This window comes from Physeter macrocephalus, chromosome 14 (assembly GCF_002837175.3).
Source record: "Physeter macrocephalus isolate SW-GA chromosome 14, ASM283717v5, whole genome shotgun sequence".
Taxonomy (NCBI): Eukaryota; Metazoa; Chordata; class Mammalia; order Artiodactyla; family Physeteridae; genus Physeter; species Physeter macrocephalus.
In genome coordinates this window covers 46596243-46619485 of record NC_041227.1, presented here as the reverse complement: position 1 = coordinate 46619485, position 23243 = coordinate 46596243, and the positions used below count along the sequence as shown (strand labels likewise).

Sequence of the window (23243 nt, the reverse complement as noted above, 5' to 3'; positions counted from 1 at the left end):
TTATACTCCAATAAAGATGTGAAAAAAAAAAGCTTTATTATGTTCATCAAAAAAAAAAAGAATAGTATATATAGTTAGCATGATCCTTTCATAGTAAATTTAAAAGATACCACCAGATATTATACCTATATTACAATAGATATATCTACAGATATGTAGAAATATATAGATTATAACATATACGTATTATATATGTAAATCTGCTAGTTATATACTATATAATATCTATATTTAGATATTAAACATATGGATATTATATATTGATATTGTATCTATGTATATCTATAAATCTCTCTTTTAAATCTGCTACGTTGTATGAGTTTCCTATGGCTACCGTAACAAATTCCACAAACTTGGTGATTTAAAACAACTTCTATTTAGTCTCTCACAGTCCTGGAGGCCAAAAGTCCAGAATCAAGGTGTCCTTGGGGCAGTGCTCCCTCTGGGGGCTCTGGGGGAGAATCCTTCCACCTCTTCTAGCCTCTGTTGGTTGTCACTTTCCTGTGCTTGGGCTGCATCTCTCTCCTCTCTGCTTCCACCTCCACGAGGCTTCTCCTCTGTGTTTCTCTCCTGTGTCTCTCGTAAGGATACTTGTTCTGGATCACGTGTCATCGGATTTAGGGCCCACCCAGATAATGCAGAATGATCTCATCACAAGATCTATAATTACATCTACAAGGACCCTTTTTCCAAATAAAGTCACATTCTCAGGTTCCAGGGTTTAGGACGTGGACATAAAATTTGGAGGGAAGGGGATTCCCTGGCGGTCCAGTGGTTAGGACTCCGTGCTTTCACTGCTGAGGGCCCGGGTTTGGTTCATGGCCAGGGAGCTAAGATCCCACAAGCCATGCGGCCCAAAAGGTAGATAGATGATAGATAGATAGAGAGATAGATAGATAGTTAATAGATACATAGATATAGATAGATAAAATTCAAAAAAATTTTTTGAGGGGTATATATTTTGGGGGAACATTCAACTCGCTACACTGTAAAAGGATCATGCTAAGTACACTGCTTTTAACAAAATTTCCCTCTTTCTGTATTCGAGCGTATGTATAAACATTTCCTGGAAGAGCTCCCAAGAAATTATTAGCAGCAGTTATCTTTGAGAGGAACTATTTGTGAGCGGAGAAGAGGAGGGAAGGATAAAATGTTCCCTTTCCATCATGTAACTTTCTGTACCTCTTTCATTTTCTTTTTTTCTTTTTTTTTTTTTTTTGGTGGTATGCGGGCCTCCCTCTGCTGCGGTCTCTCCCGTTGCGGAGCACAGGCTCCGGACGCGCAGGCTCAGCGGCCATGGCTCACGGGCCCAGCCGCTCCGCGGCACGTGGGATCCTCCCAGACCGGGGCGCGAACCCGGTTCCCCTGCATCGGCAGGCGGACGCGCAACCACTGCGCCACCGGGGAAGCCCGCTCCTCTTTCATTTTCTAATCATGCACACGTGCTACCTTATTTTTTCTTTTTAGTGTCAACAGGAATTATGGGGAGGTAGGGGGAAATCATGTTTTTTCTTTTCTTCTTTCCTACTTCTCTGCTTCAAAATAATTTTTAATTTAAGAAGCAGCTCACCCTGGTGACTCTGCTGTGCAGCCCAGTCAGAGAATAGATGATCCAATCTGACCCCATCCTCCCACAGAAAGAGAGGGAGGAAGAGCCGGGCCCGGCAGTGGAAGGGGTGCCGGCTGAGGGCAGTGGACAGCCCCCCGCCCCACCTTGGGGTGACACCTTCATCAAGGTGATGGCACGAGTCCCACGTCTGCAGAGCTCTTTACCAAGTGAGGATTCCACAGCCTGCATCCAGCCAGAGCCTCATCACAGTTCCCAGAGGTGGAGGCAGGTCTTTTATGGAGGAAGAAAACCAGCGTCTAAGACAGAGTCAACCTTGGTGCAGGGCGGGGCCACCTGGAGAGTTTGAAGAACCTCCGATGCTCGGCCCCAGCCCCAGAGGGTCTGTTTGGGTCCAGGTGTGGCCTGAGGGTGGGGATTGTTAAAGCTCCCAGGTGATTTGATGTGCATCCGGGTCCCGGACAGCCGACTAGAGGATCAACCAAGGGAACTGGCATTTGTGGGACCTGACCTGCCATGTGCCGGGCACTGTGCTGGGTGTGTCACAGCAGTTGACATGATTCATTTCTCAAAACAACCCTCAGAGGTAATTATGATTTCCATTTTAGGGGTAAGGAAACTGAGTCTCAGAAAGGTCGCTATGATGCTCAAAGACACAGGGTTAGGGGCAGGTGCTGGTTTCAAACCCACGTCCGTGGCTACACCTCAGGCCTACCCCAGAGCCTCTGACCCCGAGCCAGGGCTCTGCCCGCAAAACCTCATCGCTCCCACGGACGACTGTCTCCCAGTCCACTTCTCAGGGTCTCCAGTCCTGGGGTGAGGCAAACTGAGAGAAGTTCCACTGTGATCAACCCCTCAAAAGTTTACCATCAGGACTTCCCTGGTGGCGCAGTGGTTGAGAATCCACCTGCCAATGCAGGGGACATGGGTTCGATCCCTGGTCCGGGAAGATCCCACGTGCCGCGGAGCAGCTAAGCCCGTGCGCCACAACTACTGAGGTTATGCTCTAGAGCCCGCGCTGTAGAGCCCACGAGCCACAACTACTGAGCCTGGGTGCTGCAGCTCCTGAGCCCGTGTGCCTAGAGCCCGTGCTACACAACAAGAGAAGCCACCGCAATGAGAAGCCCGCGCACTGCAACGAAGAGTAGCCCCCGCTCGCCGCAACTAGAGAAAGCCTGCGCGCAGCAACGAGGACCCAAAGCAGGCAAAAATAAATAAATAAAATAAATTAAATTTAAAAAGAAAAGTTTACCATCAGAAAATCTAGAAAAGCAAAAACGATCATACACCATCTATTCCTAAGTGCATCTTACAACTGCTCTCTGCAAACGCCAAGAGTGACAAAAATGTTCATTGCCTCCCCTGGTGCAACAAAACGTGCCGAATAGGTGTGGGCAGCTTGGAGGAAAATCCTGGAGACAAGAGTGAAGCAGTTTCTCAAGAAAGGCTGACCACCAACGCGCTGGATGGCACGGAGGAAAACACAGACTCGGACAACTCTGAGTTAGACTCCGTCTGTGAAGGAGTTTAGGAACTTCTTAACCAATTTATTTTACTAACATTTTCCTTTTGTTTGTTTGGAGAAGTGACATATGATAAAAAGCAATCTTTGTCCAAATGAAACGACAAGAGCACTTTACGTACCAAATGAAGCTTACAAATAAGAAGGAGGCATTGGGACATAGTTTAATTCTTAGCTGTTGTAACAGTTTCCATAACCAAGTACCACAAACTGGGTGGCTTTAACACAACAGAAATTTACTCTCTCACAGTTCTGGCCGGCAGTTCAGACTTCAGATCAACGTGCTGGCAGGGTTGTGCTCCTGAGATCTCTGGCTGGGGCCCTTCCCTTGCCTCTCCTGGCTCTGGTAGTCCCGTGCTCCTTGGCTTCTAGTAGCAAAGTCCGACCTGTGCCTCCTCCCTCCAGAGGTGGCTTCACTCTGTGTCTTTGTGGCTGTGGGGGTGGCGGCGTGTATGGGTGGGGGGGGGGGTTAGTGTGTCTTTCTGTGGCATTTTCCTCCTGTGTCTATCCATCCTCTTCTTATGAGGACACCGGTTGCACTGCAGTGCAACTCTCATCTTTTAATTTTTAATGACTACCTAAATATTCCATAGAGGAATGTACCATAACTTACCCAACGAGTTTCCTCTTACTGGTCATCTGGGTTTTTTTCTATTATAAGTGAAATTTCCATGAGCTGAGGGATGAGGTTATAAACTAGTTTTAAAGACCTCTGGGGAAGATTTCAGTGTTACAATTCTATGTGTGATAAAGCTCTTAATGTCAAAGAAGTATTTCCAAGCATTTATAATCCACCCTCACATTATAACTAAAAGGCCACTTTCATTCTCTTTTCTCCCTCCTCTGAATTGTGACCTTTCACAGACAATTCCTTTCACTACCACTTAGATGTAGCACCAATGACATGCATACAACTTAACCGTAGCTTCTTGCCTTCTCAATATAAACAAAAAACAAAAATAAAAACCATACAGCTAGCTTCTGTAGAATTCTTATTTTAAAGACACTCACTTTGAGCCATCCCCAAGGCCTCTTTGTTGAGCACAAGCAGAAGTAAATGATCTTGGGAAATAATCATAAAGTAAGAATGTGCGTGAAATGAACTTGGTTTCTGCTGAGGGAAAAAAAAAAAACCATTATATACAAATAGAATTTGAATTTGTAGAAATGAAGTCCAGAAGAGGGGTGTTCAGGTAACATGCCAGTATTGTCATTCTAGGTAAAGAGGGCCTTGCAACAGGAAGGGTTCAACCGAAAAAAGCGAGGGTATAGAGACATCAACGAGATCTACATCAACATGAACGACCCTCTTTTTACGAAGCAGTGGTATCTGGTAAGCGTCTCGGTATCATTCCTAATGTTTCTCAGCTTGGAACTTCAGATAGAAGATGGGTTTCTATTTCCTCATTATTCTGTGGGATGTCAGCTAACACCCCACTCGGTACTAGCTGATAGGTATTGATAGCACCCGACTCGGTGCTAGCGGCTCAGTGCCCCCTCTGATAGGTATTGATTTTCTATCACCCTCCATGCATCTTGTCCTCTAATCTGCTTTGTTTCTGGAACGGCTTAAATAGCCATGACCTCCTAGGGACAAAGCAACCTCCAAGAGCTGATCAGATTCTCCCAGACCGGTGTGTATGACTGAAGACTTGCAAAACCATGTGAAAGTCAAGTCAAAATTCTGGGAGGAGTAATCTGGGGGTCTCAAAGGACAGAGGAACTGGAGGACATGGTGGAACCACAGGCATAAGAAAAAGAATCAGGTGACTTCACAAGGGACAAGCAAGAGAGCTCAGAGGCGAAAGTAACAAAAGTAGCATCTATTAGTGCTTCCTAAAATAATGGCAAGAAATCAGTTCACTGGGGCTTAATTGATGCAGGATTCAAGGCATGGAAACCCCCGTCTACCTGGTGAAGTGAATATTTTCTCACACACCAGCAGTCCTTCTTGACCTATTTGGGTGAGTTGGTTATGTTTAAAAGGGGCTCAGTGTCTCCAAACCAACCCAAACTGCAGGGCATATTGAGGGAAAAGGAGTGACTAATTTGTAAATGTTTATAGTTTATAAACCACCCATTGTAGGAATGCATCACAACTTCCCTCTTGGGGCTTCAGAGCTTGACTATGCTTTATGCTTTGAGGCATGGAATTCTACAAATCCAATCTGCATAACTGAATGAGCTTATGTGTATCAGGATCGGCTACGTTTCTTGCAATAACAAACAATCCCCAAATCACAGTGGATTAACAGAATCAAAACTTGTTTCTCACTCATGCTTCACATCCAATGCTTTGTAATCCCCAGGGACCCAAGCTCCAGCTCAGCTGCATCCCAAACCCTGCTGTCATGGGCATCTCAACGAGGGGAAGGGGCAAATCACACTCTGGCTCTTAAAGCTCCAGCCTGGATATGACAAATGGTTCATGAGCTCACATTCCAATGCCCAAAACCAGTCATGTGGTTCTAGCTTCCAAGGGGATGGAGAGGTGTCATCTTCGCATGTGCCTAGAAGAGGAAGAGCAGTCATTTTTATAAAGAGCACTAATGACATTCACACAATGTTTCAGCAACACCGTAACAGCCAGCTCATTACTATGGGCTTCTACCAGTACAAGCTCTGACTTCACTATTTTTTCATGATTTATCTTTGAGAAAATCTGCACAGGACAAAAAAGCATAAAAAGAGGGTAGTGAACATATTTGTATGGAATTGTTCTTTTTTTCCCTTTATTTCTGTTTTGATTTTTTAGGGGGAAGGCATTTTTATTTTTTGCATTAGAACATGCACCAAAGTTGAGCCAACTCTCTTTAATTCAGTTCAGCAAATATTTTTAAGCAAGACTTGGTGTGGTGGTACTGAAATTACAAAGATAAATAGAACATGCTCCCTCTTGTAAAGAATATTGTTATTTAGTGAGGAAATCACATTCAAATAAGAATGATCTGACACAATATGCACTAAATTCTGAAAGTGAGGGATAAATAAAGAGCTACAAGAGCAAGCATTTAATTCTAAATTGGGAAGGGTTTCTTGCAATGTTGGCTCTAAGGAGTTTAAAGATAATGATCTAGTCATAAGAGATAGGAAGATTTGAAACTGTGTTTGCATATTTCCATAAAACAGAAAACATCGATTTTGTGTATATCAAAAAATGGAGGGAGAAGACTAGAAAAGGTGGATGGGAAAACACCCCAAAGCACTGTTTCATGGAAGATGTTGCCCTTTATCTGGCCCTGGAATACCAGGTGTCTGAGGAGTGTGACAAGTAAACATTTACACGGGTGCTTTACTACCTACGCCAAACTAATAAGATTCTCTGCTTTGGAATTCCTGAACCAGATCAATACCGGGCAAGCTGATGGTACTCCTGGCCTTGACTTGAATGTGGCAGAAGCCTGGGAGCTGGGATACACAGGGAAAGGTGTTACCATTGGAATTATGGACGATGGTGAGTATTTCAAAGGCTATACATCACCTGGAAGCAAGTGTGTCTTTGCACACCTTTGGAACACAAAAGATTCATTGTTTTGGAGATGCAAATTAGAGGCAGAATGGCCAGATGCTGGGCATGGTCATCTATACTGTGTCGACATCCTCACATTTCTCCACATCAGTGGTCCTCAAGCTCGAGGATGCCCTTCACAAATATTTATCGAATGAATAAGTTAAAAAAATTTAAATGAACTAATGAAGGTTGACCATCATTGAACTGTAATTTCTTATTGGGCCACTGTTTCTACCTTACCTTAAAACGGCTTCTGTTTATATTTACCATCTATTTCTCTAGATCTACACTGTCCAGTGTGGTAGCCACTAGCAGTATGTGACTATTTACATTTAAGTTTAAATTAGTTAAAGCGAAATACAGTTAAAAATTCAATTCCTCGATCACATTCGTTTCACTTCAAGGTCTCAATAACCACATGGGGCTAGTGGCAATTCAATTGAACTACATCTCTATCATCCCAGAAATTTCCATTAGGCAGTGTGGCTTTAGATCTCCGCAACAGCTTTTTTTGTTTGTTTTTGTTTTTTTGCGGTACGCGGGCCTCTCACTGTTGTGGCCTCTCCCGTTGCGGAGCACAGGCTCCGGACGCGCAGGCTCAGCGGCCATGGCTCACGGGCCCAGCCGCTCCGCGGCACGTGGGATCTTCCCGGACCGGGGCACGAACCCGTGTCCCCTGCATCGGCAGGCAGACTCTCAACCACCGCGCCACCAGGGAAGCCCCCCGGGAAGCGCCCCGCAACAGCTTTTTAGTAACGGGATTGGGGTTTGGAGAACTTTGACTTTATTGCTACTTTCAGAGTGAGTCCTCGTAAAGCAAACTGATGACATTTTATTATACGTGCCCCCTGCAATATGTTATTCTATCCCACATGCCTGCCCAGCAAAGATTTAGCAGAGCTTTCTTTTTTAGAGTTTGTGATATGAAAACCAATGGGTTTGATGAATTGCTGTTTTTCTAACTACACATGCCCTTGGCTCTGCCAAGATTCTGGAGCATCTCTGCCCTGCCGTCGTCCCGTCGGGGGTGTATTCTTGCTCTTCGTTAGCTGTCTGGGTCCTCCGTAAAAGCTCCACTGTGCACTATTGGTCCAATTACATATAAAGTCTATACAGAGATGAAACAATGGAGCCTTTCTCTTCTCAAGATCCTCAAAGAACACTATGTTCTCTAAAGCAAGCCTTTGAAGCAGGATTGATGGGAAAACAAGGAGAGCCAGCGTGCTTAAAATCAGCACTGTCTTTGTGTGGGCTCATTAAATATTAACATAAAAACAATGCGCAGTGTTTTCTGAGGTGTGAGATATTTTGAAATGGATGTAAAAGCTTTCTCGAGTGGCCAGGGCTCTCACGAGTGTGTGTGTGTGTGTGTGTGTGTGTGTGCGTGCGCGCGTGCCAATGTGGAGGGCTTACCTGTTTCTCCTTCCTAATGCTTTGGCTTAGAAACCACCGTGGATGAGCCCAGCTCACCCAGGAGAAAGATGCATGTAGGTTTGGGGAAAACCTGCCTGGGATACACTGTAATCACCATTTCATCACACAGATGTTGTGGGGGACCAGAGAAGCACCCTTAAAAGTGGCCACAGAGAGGCACGGTGCTCTCACAGAACCCCCAACAGCCCCCGAGATGCCCGTTTCGGGACTCTTCAACTCCAGACCCCTTGACTGACGGTTCTTCGTCCCTTCTGAAGAGAGCTAAGCAGAGGGTGTCACCTGCCTCTGGTCCACATTTCCTGGCCTGAGAAGCCGAGCCCGTTACAAAGCCTCAGCAGAATTTCCTATTTGATGTTATTTCTCCTGCTGATTTAGTGGCCTTTGAGATTCAAAAAAAAGTGAACTCTCTGCCCCTCAATTGTACTCCTAACTTCCCCATTGTTTTGGTCGTCCACCGCTGCAGAACAAGCCACCCCCAAACTGAGTGGCTTAAAACAAACACCCTGCTTCTAACTCTCACAATTCTGTGGGTTGACCAGGCTCAGGGGGACAGTTTGGCTCTTGGTGTGTCTGGGGTCTCTCATACGGTTGGGGTGAGAAGGCAGCTGGGGCCAGTGTCAACTGGAGTCTCAACTGGGTGCTAAAATGGCTCGACCTCCCTCCAGCTCCACGTGGCCTCCCCAGCAAGGTGGCTGGATTTCTTACGGATGGCTCAGGGCTCCCAAGAACGGGCATCCTAAGAGACAAAAGGCAGGAGCTGCCGGTCCTCTCAAAGGCTGAAACTGGAATATGGGCAAGCATTGCTTTGCCCCTTCCACTGGATAAGCAGTCTGAGAGCCAGATTCCAGGGGAGGAGAAATATCAATAGATCCTGCCTCCCGGTGCGGAGAGAGACAAAGGATTTGTGGCTATCTTGAAATCGGCACATGCTTGTTCAGTAGGATAACTGACGAAAAGAAGACGACTAAGCCGTTCTCCAAACCCACTGTTGAACAGCAAGATGAGCGCGTCTGGGGCAAGAGCGGCCACAGCAAGGGCAAGTCCAGACGCACAGCCTCTCACCATGCGGTGGGGCATCTCTGCCTAAACACCCACAGACGGGAAGCAGAGATGATGGGCTGGGAGCATCAGGGCTGCATCTTCTCTCTCAGATGCCTGCACACGTGGATGGTGTGGAATCGTTCCCCAGATAGTCTCTCAGCGAGACATCACCCCCAAAACAAGGTCAAAGACACACACGGATGCTGACCCTGAGACCTAAGAGCAAAATTAATGTCATATTTTATAAGCCTGCCTTGTGTGGGAAATAACTGGTGATCTGTGTGTGGAAGGTTCGATTTGTGGACAAGCACAGTTTTAATACTCGTTCACCCCTCTCTGGTTGCCCAGCTCAAAAACTCAGCCATCACCCCCTCTGCTAGATCCAAAGACTTGATAGATGCTCACTGCATTCATGTAGGTGCTTTCGTTAGGTTCAACCCAATGTGACTGCCATACCCTACATACCTCTGGGAAAGAACCTCCATGGCTAACTGTTGCCAAAAGGGCAGAAAGAATTTCTTAAGGGTCTGCTCTGACGTTCTGGGCATGTTGATGTCAGCAAGGACCCTGCTTAATGATGACGATTCATCCCTTTTGTTGTGATGGAATTGTCTGGTGTTGGGAACTTAACCTGGAAAGTAGGATGTGGCCGTAACGAGACTCGGCGATAGACAGGAGTCACCCAGCCCCAGGACGGGCGCTGGCTATCGAGGTCAAAGATGGTCAGCGAAGGCATGAGTCGGGGCCTTTAGTTGAAGGAGCCAAGGAAGTAAGATTGAAGGCCAGCGAGGCAGGGTCAGAGAGAGCTTTCAAGCTGGAGTAAAAATAAAAACTAGCGTTTCGTGAGTACTATGTGCTAGGCTCCACTTAACATTTTGGAAACAGTCATAATTATTCTCTAAGGTTTGTGTTATTATTAGGCACCTTTTGCAGATGAAGAAACTAAGGTTTAGGGAGAGAAGAAATTGCCCAAACTAATCTTCACCACCATCTTCAGTGCTTGAAACCCACCCTGTGGCTCTGCCTCCCTGGTGAGACTTTGTGATGGGGCCTCATCCTTATAAGCAGAGGTACAAGTTTCAGGGCCAGGCAGTCACCCACAGCCTTCCAGGAGATTTAGAACTCTGTCATATGCTGAAAAGCGGCGTTTTCTCTCCTACCTTGGGCTCTGCAGGCCCCAGAAGGTCCAGCAGGGTGTCTGTCCCCATTATTATTGCTGTGTAACAAGTGACTCCAATACTTAGCAGCTTAAAGTAACTATTTATCTTGCTTATAACATTTGTGGCACAGGAATTCGGGAAGTCTGGACAGTTCTCCCTTGAGGTCTCTCATGCAGTTGAGGTCAGGTGTTGTCTGGGTGGGGGTCATCTGAAGGCTAGAGTGGGCTGGGCATCCAAGATGGCTCACTCCCGTGGCCAGTGGTTGACTTTGGCTGCTGGAGCTCAGCTGAGGTTGTCAGAGCACCTGCAAGTGGGCGCCGTGCATGGCGGCTGCCTGCCTCAGAGCAAACGAACGTCCAAAGGCAACAGGGGGAAGATGCCTGGCCGTTTCTCACCTAGACTTGGAAGTCACACAGTGGTGTTCCACTATATCCTATTGGTAGGAGCAGCCCAGCCCACTCAGATTGAAGAGGAGGGAATAGACCGACCTCCAATGGGAGGCTCACATTGTCACATTGTAGAAGACCATATGGATGGGAGATATTGGACCACCATCTTTGAAAAATCCAATCCATCCACTGAGGCTACTCCTCATCAACATATAAGTCATTCAGGGTGGTGCAAGGGCTAGCTCTCTTGGGACAACAGAAGGAACTGGGCTTAGGACCAGAGTCCAGAGACGTTATACGTCTCAACTGAACTATTAGCATTATAACTAAGAATATGTACATGGAGCTCACTAATTCCCTGAGGTCTCCAGAACTGCCAGCGATTCCTGAGAATATGGACTATTGTAGATTAGACTTTCAAACTAATGACAGGATACTAATGGTTTATGAAGAAAAATATAACCAAGTATTTGTCATTTGTGTGCATTATGATTGGCTGGTGATGAGCCAGTGCCCCCTGTAGCCTGTGAGGCTTAGATGGTTGTACAGCTCGGTTTCTGTGTCTAAATTGTGTTTTAGGACCTACGTAGCACCTGGCTTCCATTGCTGAAAATAAACCAGTGAATGAAAATAAGAGTGAATACATTAATAACACAAGAACTGAAAAATAAATAAACTGATTAAGAAGATGTATTCAGTGACTTCCACCTTCAAAGATAATCAAATATACAAAAATATTGAAATACTATTTAATTGTCAGGTTATTATTTTCATGCTTAGCTCATTATTATTTTTTCTGAGTCATGTCTATCATCCTTAACCTATCAATAATATTTTCTTCCTCAGACCAAAGTCTGTATCTGTTCTAACTTCACATTCAGTCTTCCACTTAACCTAATTAAAGATCCTTTATTTTAATTAGGCTAAATTTATCTTATTTTCATTCTGATTTCCTTCTGGTTTCAAATTATCTCTTTGCTTTAATATTTTCCCATCACAGAGAAGAGACTACTGCCTCTTAGAAAATTCCTTTCCTAAATAACTTGCACTCTCCGAACTTGAGGCCATGTTTTAAAAACTGACTCCCGGTTAAGATAAAAAAGTATTCTCTGTATCTTTTAAACTCATCTGTATGTCATAAAATGTTTCGCCTGAGAATGAGTTCAAAAAATGTAACCAATTTCCACAAACATATAGGACAATTTAATTTCAACACAACACTCTAAAACCAAGTCGATTTTTCAAATACTTCTGCTCATCTGCACCATCCACAGAACCCTAATAATGTGGTAGATGAAGGTACTAATGAGGACGCAAGAAATGTAATTTATTAAGTGTTTACTGCAAGCTAAGCACTTCCAATGACCTGGCTCCAACCTCGAAAACTGCTTTGCAAGGTAGACAATATTCCCATTTCAAAGATGAGGAAGCTGAGGCTCGGAGAAGCTATATGGCCAAAGCCACACAAATATTATGGTGTCTGAGCCTGGACCGAACTGATCTGTTGGTCTCGTAGCCTGTGCTTGTCCCCAACTCCACCCCACAGCCTACACTGACCATCTCTGAATCAGGGTCCAGAGCAAAGGTCTGAAACTTTTATAATATTAGCCCTTAAATCTTCTGACCGCTGTCCTCCTGCAGCTTTGGGGAGGGGAGAGGAGGTTGGTGGGGGGGAAGGGGCTGGCTATAGTCTCGCAAGCAGCGTGAGGACAGCAATTGCTTCTGATGTCAAAACATCAAAACATCAGCAGCACAGTGACTCCCAGTCCAGAAGTTACTTGTGTAACCAGAAAAAGCAAAGGAAAACGTCCTTTTAGGAGTATACATTTGGATACAACTTCTTTTTCACAGGACAAAGCTATAATGTGGCCTGGCCTTGGTGTGCATGCAGTGAAGATGACCACTATGATTAAGGACTTAATGACGCTTCTGGCTTTCAAATACTGCAACCCAATAGAGTTACTAATGCCACTGGAATAATCGGACCACCCTGTTCTCACCCCTACCAGGTTGAGAAGAAAGCAGGCACAGAGAGGCCAAGTACCCTGCCTGAAGTCACACAGCCAGTTGGCAGCGTGGTTGTGATTAAAACTCGAGTCTTTGACTCCAAAATCTACACTCATAACCACGGTGCTAGGTAGTACAGGAAGCCAGCCGATTTCTGAGAGGGCTGGATTCTCTGAGGTCACTGCTGCAATGATTATATGGCTCTGCAGACCTGGATGAGAGCTTTGCGATTTGCCCTTTGAAGTTTCACAGTGCTTTCTGAGATCCACGTGTTAATGGAACCCAGCAGTGCTCAGGGACCAAAATTCTACCATTGCAACAACTCTTGGACAGCAAGACAGGCCACATCCAGGAGAAAGCGCGGGACTCCTGCTGGGAGGCTCCCTGGAAAGCCTTCTGCAGAGACAAGAACCAGCTCCCACCCAGGACTCCTCGTGGGAAATCACTTGCCCTTTGCCTAATGGCTTTTCTCTCTGAGCCGTGTTCCTCTGGTTTCCGTGCCAGGCAACGCTCTCCTAATCCATTGCTGTCCGGGCTCTGTTAAATAATAATCGCTTTTCCTCCCCAGAACCGGTTTCATTTCAGAAGAAATGCCAGTTGATGCCTTAGAAATGTCAGGATTTCCACAAATCTCTCTTAGATCAGTTCTCTGTTGAGCCATCCGTCTTAGGGTCACTAAGCTGGCATTTATGTCAGAAGTGTTATCCTGCGGCCTCAAGCTCTAACTGGCTTCCCTCCTCTGACACATCTGGTGGCCGCTGGCTCTCCACGTGGCCGGGGCAGCACCCTCCCCCGGGGATGGAAACTCGGAGCTGGGGCCCAGCGCTCACCCCCACCCCCACACATCTCCTGGTGCCAGCACATAAGAAGCGCGCCTTCTCGAGCAGCTTTCCTGAGGATACGTGGCAGGTATTAACCTAGTGTTCCTGTGCTATTGTCTTTTCACAGGGATCGACTATCTCCACCCGGACCTGGCCTCAAACTATGTAAGTGCAAGCTGCCCTGTGTGGGGAGACGCGTGTGTCCTAAGTGTTCTGGTGCCCCTCATAGTGGGAACTCACACAGACGCACACACATGCCTGCATGCACACAGGCCATGCACAGTGGCACACGGGCACGCCTGCACATGCATGCACCCCAGACTGCCAGTCTTATAAGAGCCACAGCTCAGGCCAAAGACAAGACGAGGCATGGGGACTGGCGGCAGGCAGGGGTGAGTGACTTCACCAGAAGAAAAGAAGGAGACTTGAGATCTGAAAGAACAAAGTGCCGAGAAAAAAGGTTCAGGGAGCGGGAAGAGAGAGCCTTGGCAAGGTTTAAAATCAGCTCCAGCTGAGGATGTTGAATGGTGGGTGGGAATGAGCCATTTGGGTTCTTGCTGGACAAAAGCGATGGCAAAAGCCAAAAAGAGCAGCAACTCACATTGCACCCGTAGCTGTGTGAAATCGAGCATGCCGCCTTCTTCTTATTTTGGTGCTGATGAGCACTCCACATTGACTTTCCCCACAGCTCTGAGTATAGTATTTAGTACCCCTTGACAAATAACAAACATTAACAGGGAATCACAGTAAATGCTGTTGGGCTGGAACCCCATGCTCTGACTTTTGACCCAGCAAGTCACCTGCTGATTTCCCGATAAAACCTCCAAACCTTTTAAACATAAGCGATGGCTTTATTTTAACCCCAGGGAGTATACTATTCAAGCATCGGGGTAGTCACTTAAAATTACCCAAACTATTATTGTTATATTTCTCCTGTAACTTCCAGAGCTAAGTATTTTATAAAATGTTATTTATTTGCTGAAAAGACTTTAGGAGAACATGAATTTAAATAGAGGAAAGATGGTTAACAAGCAGAGGCGTTTGGGGATCAAAATTCCGGGTCATTCTTCCTGGAAGGTGTGAGTGTCCACATTGAAGAAAGAGAAGGGAGATTTTCCACGTGCGTAGTGGACTGGGAATCGGGAAGCAAAGCACCAAGGTGCTGGGTTTCTATTTCCTGCATGGGTCTTACAAACCTGGGAGAGTATACACTGGGCGTAGTCCAACCAGTGTGCCTCCAGAGAGAAATGACAGAAATCAATCCAAAGCTCTACTCCCCGAGATGAGAATCCACTCTGGTAGATAAGGCAGTGAAGAACCACCTAGGAGTTGCAGATTCTGCCTCAACGACCATCTGCAGAGTCTAGGGACAGCATTCTCTCCTCCTCTTTGACCCCCTGCCCCACTCCTGGCACACGGAGCTGCCTGCCTGGATGTTCCTTTGCTTCCTTAGAGGCACTGCCCCACACAGGGCCTGTCTGTCCCCTCCAAAGCCCTGCCTTTCCCAGCCTCCCCAGTAACTGCAGGACCTTGGGGAGTTCTCCAATGGGGAGGTTGAGAGATGCATGTGCCTCATTTTCTCCAAGGTTCTGATACCCAGAGGCCCTGCCTCATGGAGAAATGGCAGGAGGAACAGCCTGGAGGGGGCAGGTTCGGCCTCAGGGCTGCCCTGCACACGAGGCATTTGCAGTCTCCTTCCCAGCTGAGCTGTGGCTGCAGAGGGTTCCCACCATCCCCCAGACCAGTGCCTCTTGGGGAAGACAAATAAGGGTCTGCTCACTTCTGCAAACCAGCGTTGCTCCTCTTACAGCTTCTAAGACTTCAAGGTGGGGTGGCTGCCAGTCAGGCTGGAAGGTGGGCAGCGCACGGCCTCCCTCCTTTGAAGGCCACTTACATGGAGACTGACCTGGGCATCCCTGGCCAGCCCAGGTGTTTCCGTGACAGCTGCCCCCAACACCAGTCACCGGATTAAAAAGAGATAGTAATTCAAGTGGGAGAAAAATCCTCTGGGGCTCTGATGAGCTTCAGGGACGATGCCAGTCGACAGTGTGATTCATCTGCCAGAAACTCGAATCTGAAATTGGAAAGGGAAAGATACCCATTGAGAGGTGCCAGCTCCACCCAATTCTGCAATATCAGAACATACCTGAAAACCCTATGGGCTCTTTGAGTGTGGTTTTCTGCTTTCCTTTTTTCCCCCTTTGTTTCTTTCCAAAAAGCTCTTTTCTAATTAAAAAATACCCAAGAGGGAGGGGATATGTGTATACATACGGCTGATTCACTTTGCTGTACAGCAGAAACGAATACAACGTTGTAAAGCAATTATACTCCAATAAAAACAAAATAAAATAAGTCACTGCTGACCAAAGTAAAAAAATAAATAAATAAATGTCCTCTATAGAAAATGTAGAAAAACATAAAACAGATTCAAAACTAGCTATATCACCATTCTTAATACTTTAACATATTTGGACTTCATTTCTATGTATATATTTTTTATAAAATTGGGCTCTTGTTGCATATATAGTACCCCCCTTCCACGTGATACGTCATGAACATTTTTATATTATTAAATAATCTTCAAAACATGATTATAAGACCGATATAGTATTGCCTCATGTGGTAATTTACTTGAACTTTCCAATCCCCGATCCTTGGACAACTAGGTTGCTTCCAATGGGAGTCTCACTCTTAGAGGGAGTGTGACAGACAGTGACAAGGGTGGTAGAGGTCTCCAAACCACAACATGCTTAGGAGAGTGGAAAGAACTGGAAAAAACACAACTTAAGAAGCACAATTAAATATGTTTTCAAATATTTCCAGTTCTCCATGATAGATGAGGCATTCAACTTGTTCTGTAATTTCTCCCATGAAAATTCCCACCAACGGGTGACCATTGCAGGAGGAGGATTTTAGTTCAGCTAAAGGAAGAACTATCTAATGATTAAGGAATAAATAAAAAGAATTAGCTCTCCCAGGAAGTAATGGGTTCTCCTGATCTGAAAACGTTTATGAGGAGAGTTGATGGCCTTTTGGCGGGGATGTTGAGGAGATGACTTAAACTAGATGACATCTAAGAATTGACCAGAAAATGTGAGCTCTGGACAAAACTGCACAATTTGACAACTTCCATCCAAAGGAAGGTCTGAGTCTTCAGCAATTATCAAAACCCTTGGAACTTTACAAACCAATTGTCTCTAATTACACATGACTTTGAAAATGTCCTATGTCTTTGGTATAGGTGAGAGAACTGAACACCGAAATAGCTCATCCTTAATTCCTCAGCAGAGAACGTGAACCAGCTAGTTTTCGCTAGTCACAGTTCTCCCTCATTCTTTGAAGCTACTAACCAGATTTATCTTCTTTATTTTTAATTAAAATTTTTACACTATAATTAACAGAATGAGCATGGCAAGTGGAGTAGACCTGCCCAGGAGGGCAATGAACTCAGTGGATGGTGATAAACTCGAAAATTGTTTGAGCAAAGCATTAACAGGCAGCTTCACACCTTGTTAGGTGACTTAATGGCTTGGATGTGAGAGCTAGCCCCAGTGCCCTTCCAGTGGAATGCACTTTGGGGAGGTCTGTGTTTGGGTTCCCGCAGAAGCAGACCCGAGACAAGGGTTTGAGGGCAACTAGTTTATCTGGGAGGAAGGTCAGAGGAAGGGAGAGCGAGATGGGCAAGGGAAGGCAGCCAGTAAGGCTGCCCATCCCATCCCACTGGATGGGATCCCCGGGAAGCTGGGGTATTTATATAGCAACTCCTCTCAGTCATTGGTTGAGGGTTTGTCACAGGGGATGTTAACACCCCGGCTGCTCCTACCTTCCCACTGTCTTGGGAAATGCCCTCGGCAAACAGAAGTGGGTACAGGCAGCTGGAGCCCACCAAGGACGCAGAGGTGACACAAAGAGGCATAAGGCTGGGTCCAGGCAACGTCTGCCAGAGGGAGGATGCCTTGGAAATATATTAAAGATTAAAATAAACAGAAATGTGCTAAGTGAGAAGTAAAAACCGTATCAGAGGTTCTTAGACAAATATGGCAAAAACTTCTTCATAATCAAACCAGGCAAAATGTTTCCCCAAACAGAATTATTTTCAAAGCTTGTTTATTCTGTATATTAAAAGAAAAGACTCAAGGTAGGCTGGTCGTCCAGTGTTCTTTCTATTTAAACTGAGAATTTTAATCCTCTGAAAGCTGTAAATCAATATATAAATGTAAGTCATTAGTGTTCATTTAATTCAACAAATCTACCCTGTGTCTGTTGAGTTAGGAGCAAAGGATAATAATGGCCACTTTTATTGTTACTCTGTTGTTCTAGGATTGAATTTAGCCTGAGGAACCCAGTCTCACTGGTAAATGCTCACTATTCCAAATAAATACATTCACCTCTCTTCATCTCAATAGTAATAACATGAAATGAGTCTTGGCCAAGACCCTATTTTAGATCAACTTGAAACTGGGATTCCTTTACCCCGTCCTCTCTGGATATTTGCTCCAGCTCAGTCAGATGGCTGTGCATTGGGCCTGCCATGGCTGAGCCTCGGAGGAAGAGAAACCAGACACAGGTGTTCTCCAGAGGAGCCTGAGGTCAGTAAGGACACAGGTGTGGGGCGTGGCTTGCAGGTGAGGGGTGGGCAGGCCGGGAGGTGGCTGTCTTTGTGCTGTGTGGACCCCGTGCATCAGTGATCACGGGCCCATGTTCACGGTACAGGTCCAAGCCTGGGGTCCTTTCAGGCCTGCAGAATAGAGGGAGACTTCTATTTAAGAACATGCAAGTGTGGGTGAGGTGGCCGTTTTCAGAGCATGGGGGCGGCTGAAGCTGAGAATCTCCTGCTCTGCTACAAAAGCAGGAGCCTTTGAGATGCTTTGCCGCTGGAGCTAAGGAGGTGAAGAGATGGCTAGTGGTTCTGTAAAATCCAGAGAGAGGCTTCCCACTGGGGTGAGGGTTTTCTCAGAGACAAGTAGCTTACTTAGGAGGAGACCCCATCAAGCACGAGCTGGCTCTCCTGGCCTGCCGGCCATACACGCAGAGTAGGGTCAGGCAGGGTGGCCGTGCTGACCTTTGGAAAGCGGTGAAACCTGAAACTCAGTGAAGCCTGAGTATGACTCCCGGCTGCTTGAGTCTAAGATGTGCAACCTTAGACTCACCTATTAAACCTCTTTGAACTTTAATCTCCTCGTTTGTGAAATGGGCCAAAAAGAGTATCAGGTGTGTTGTGGGGTATCGCTGAGATACCGTGTGTACAGCACCTGGCAGCTAATAGATGCTCAATAAAAATCAGTTTCCTTCTCAAAAGAGTTGAGATGGCACGAAGGCAGTCTGTCCCGATGGAGAAGCAGGGACACGCCTCCAGAAAGCGGTGCAATTGCTCGGGACACGCCCAGCAAGCTCAGCGTTATCAAAAGAGAAAAAAGGGCACCTCCAGACTAAGCGTAAGATTGTGAGACTAGGAAAAGCAGAGGGCAAAGGTGGAGGTTACCAGAGTCAATCTCAAAGATCTATTTGAAAAATAAAAGATTGATCTGACAAAGAGCAGCCAAGCAAACAGAAGGAACAGGGAGAGAGAACCAATTGCCTGCAGCCAGGATAGAAGGAAGGAGGAGGCCCAGAGAGAGAATTTCTGATCTGTTTTTCTCTGTCACAGACCTTTGAACTAAAAGGATATTCACGGATATTCATCCCCTAGGTGGGTGAGGAATTGTACAACAGTCATTTTTCCAAATGAGGTTTTCTCCAGGCCAGAGAAACGACCTCTCCTGGCGCCTAAGTGGTCACAGCGCGGAGCCCAGGCTTCTGTCCTGACACGGAGAGTCCTGGCCTTCTCACACTCGGGCCTCCACCTTTTAGCTTGGAAACTGTGGGTCACCCTCTGAGCAGCTCCAAGATCCTGTGCTGAGAATCTGTGCAGGTTCACGTGCTCTTCCTGAAGTTTTTCCACAAATTCTTGAACGCAGCAAATGTGGAAGATTGCCTGGACTCCACTCCCCAGCCCTCTCTCAGCTTCTGCTATGGGGCTCCACAGAACCTCCCTCTAAAGGGTGAAGTGTATTTCCCAGCCCTTGACTTTGGGCTGGGCCTTGTGACTTTTCTAAAGCAATAGAATAATACAGAAGTGTCAGTGGGCCAGGTCAGAGGCCGTAAGTGGCCTTGTGGGGTCCTGCGTGCCTTCCTAGGCTTCTACCATCACCCTTAGAAGAGCAAGCCTGGGCTGGCCTGCAGGGACCCGGGGGGACGGTGACAGGCTTGTGGAGAAGTGCTCCCCCAGCTGCCAAAGCCTAGAGCGCTGCCACCCGCATCCACCTACAGAACGGCAGGAAGAAGCTGAGCAGCCTAGCCGAGCCCCCCCAAGATCAGCTGAACCCCAGGCAACCCCCAGCAGCAAGCAGGCACCGCCAAGATCCGCGGAGCTGCCCACCTGCGCCTAGCCTAGGTCACCTCACTCCCGGCCGAACTGCAGACTCATGAGTGATACACATGCTTGCTGTTACATGGCGCTGACACATCATGATGGTTTTGATGCGGCAACTGTTACAGTCACCCACACTGGACCCTCTTCCGGGTCCTCTCACGGTAATTGAGGCCCATCCCAGCCTAAGGAGAACATAGATTTCTCTGGCCGCACTCCAGACCTACTGAAACAAAACCTCTAGGAATAGAGGTCATCATGTGCATTTCTTTGACAACATTCCCAGATTCTTATGATTAACTTCATCATTCATTTCGGCACTTTCCTCACTCGTTCGTTCAGTCATTCATTTATTCATTCCACGATGCTATTCCCCTAAAATGGGTGACCCTATCACAACTAGATCACAAGCTCTGTGTAGGGAAGTGAGTAACTTTTTTTTTTTTTTAAGAGTAAAGTTAAAATTTACGGTAATTTTTTTTCTATATACAAAGAATTACAGTACATGTTTATGGGGACTCCTAGTGCAGGGCTCCCCTCTTTTTCACTAAGAGTTCCACTTACCGCAGAAAATTTATCGGGGTGAAGGGGGGCAAAAAAAGTGATGGACCTCAGCGCCCCCCCTTCCCCTTTCTTAAAAATGTAAAGATAGATCTCTATTGTCAGCTTGTTTTTTTGCCAAGACTTAGAAAGCTGCTCTTCCATCAGTTCCTGTGTGCTGCACTCGCCCATCTTCAACAGTGAGTAACTTTTAAATTTTGTGTCCTTCTTAACGTTTAGCACAGTGCTGAGCAGGCATTTAATAAACATTTGTTAAATTGCATTGCATATTAATTAATCATTCATACTTTGCAAATGAAATCAGGAGCTAAATCCCATGATGGGCTTCTATCAGTGGTGATGGGAAATGCTGGCATACAGAGCTTCCTCTGACTCCCAGCTGTCAACCGTCTCCAGGTGGATGCCACCACCCCATTCCGCATAATGCGTGTTGCCAGTGAGGGGATAGAAGACCCTGGAACTAACTGAGATCCCCATGGCTGAAGGCCTGGAGAGAATGTGATTCTCATTGTGGATAAACCACCTACAGAAAACCAAGAGCTCTTTCTTTTCTGTAATGTCTAGAACTCCTCAGGTTGGAGGAAATACAATTAAGTTCCCAGATGGGAAAAGATGAATTATGCTCTTTGGTTCAGTTCAAAATTTGGAACGTCATTTATGCTCCAGAGCTGTTATTTCACCAACAGAAGTTCTTGGAAAAGAAAAAAGCCCACCCCTAAGGACCCACACTTTTCCATTCTTTTGATGGGTTCCTGACTGGTGACTGGCTTTGAAGAGGGGCCTTTGAGCTCCACGTGGCAGACGGCCACCATGATGAAAGGGTGGCTGCTGGACATGGGCCAGGCCTCAGCCCTGAGTGACTCAGATGCTATGAAGTATTGATTGCATGCATCACTTCAGGCTTTTAGGCTGATTAATATTTAAATAAGTACATTAATATTGCATATGAAATTGAGGTTTAAACAACCTTTGTGTCTTGTTGAAAGGAGCTGGCATTTTTTGATGTACTCATTAATGCTGGCCAGATCACAGTGAGCACTTGATCACCAGGAGGCTAGACTGAATACTGGGGATAAGAAATTTTTTTCAATCATTTGGACAGACCATCAGTCAAATGACTATGATCTGACTCAACCCATGCACTAGAGGAATCTGTCCATTTTTACAGGAACATACCTTGATATAGAAACAGGAGAAAATAGAATCTTGATTAATTGAAAAGGAGCTACTTATTTGGACCTAGACTTACAACTGCAGACGAAAGCAAAGGGGAAAAAATCTGGTTAATAGATTTTTCCACATCGCTCAGTTGACTAGTTTTCTTCCATTGAACCTAGTCAAAAGTTAAGAGAACTGTATTGAGTTTCTACTGTGTTCAAGATATTGTGCTTGGGGCCTGGACTATAAAGTGTGAAAAATCCGGTCCCTGCCCTTGGGAAGCTCAGAGTTCAGTGGGGGAGGCACACAAGTAAGTATGACATGATATCATTACATCATGACGTGCCCAGTCCTGTCCTGGAAGGAAAAACACCGCCCACTATGGGAAAACAGCAACAAGAACAAGCAAGTTGGCCCTAAATGTTAGAGGTGGGAAGATACTTAAATGCATTTAAAGAATGTTTTCTTGGGTCGATACAGCATAGGAACTCATCTAGAAGCTTGATCTATATGATACTGACCAAAGGGTCATTGGATTATAATTGGTTTTTCATCTGGAGCTTTGTTTCTACCAAGAAGCCTAGACTAAAAGTAACCCATTAAAATCATTTCCTTATCCCCAAATTCCCTAAAGGTCAGCGACAGAGTCTCTTCAACTAAATGTAAGTGTCTTAAAGACTAAGATAATGTCTTCCAATTCTTTTGTTCATGAGAAACTCAACCAAAGGCTTCATTCCCCAAGGAGATCATTAATAGAAATTCTTCTATAAATGAATGAGTGAATTGTGGATGGATGGATGGATGGATGGATGCATGCATGCATGAATGGATGGATGGATGGATGGATGGTTGGATAGATGAGTGGATGGGGGATGGATGGATAGATGGATGGATGGATGGATGGATGGTTAGGGGATGGATAGATGGGGGAATAGATGCTAATGAAACTATTAGGATTTGAGAAGTGTTTGTGTCCAGTCCCTCACTCAATACACAGGTGGAAACTGAGGCCCAGGGCAAATGTGAATGGCCGGAGGCCACACAGCAGGTTAGAGCAGAGCTAGTCCTGGACTTGGGTCTCCAGCATCTCCTGATCCTGAGGCATGGCTGCACCCACTCACCTCACAGTTCACACCACAGGGTGAAGGCACACATCAGGCCAAACCTGGCCCTGGCGGGGAAGCACCTGTGGGTCTCTCTGCAGGAGCTTCAAGCCCCTCGGCCCCTCTCAGCACAGCCTTCCCCTGCCAAGTCCTCTCAACCCACCCTCTGCCACTACTACCCCGCATTCAGCCACCAAAGAGAGCCCTTGGGAGCAGCGTCTGCCTCTCCAACCCCTTGAACCTGATTTCCGTGCCCACCCTGGCATTGGTCTGGTTTTGCCTCCAGCTCCCAGCACCTGTTGCTCTTTTGGAGGGTTGCCCTAGGGCTCCTGGAAACTGCTCTGCCCCACACGCGTGGAGACCTGATGAGACTGGGAATGTCCACCCTGTCTTGGCACCCGTTAACCCTTGGCTGGCTGTGGGAGCATGAAAGCCTTGTCTCAGGCTGGGAAACCTCTGGGCTGTAACCAGCCCTCCAGGGCCCCCTGCCGGACTCCCCTGAAATCACACCCTGGCTTGGCTTCCTCCCTGTTCCGGGCTGCCTCCCTGGCTCCTTCACT

General features: G+C 46.3%; 1 protein-coding gene across 1 annotated transcript in view; it reads left to right on the top strand.

The window, feature by feature from the left end:
- The window catches only part of PCSK2 (proprotein convertase subtilisin/kexin type 2), a 208090-nt gene that overhangs the window by 105457 nt on the left and 79390 nt on the right, over window positions 1-23243 (top strand). Inside the window, exons 3-5 of the mRNA XM_007100354.2 lie at window positions 4309-4422; window positions 6435-6543; window positions 13580-13617. Of these exons, the coding sequence (XP_007100416.1) occupies window positions 4309-4422; window positions 6435-6543; window positions 13580-13617 (261 nt within the window). The remainder of the gene's footprint in view (window positions 1-4308; window positions 4423-6434; window positions 6544-13579; window positions 13618-23243) is intronic.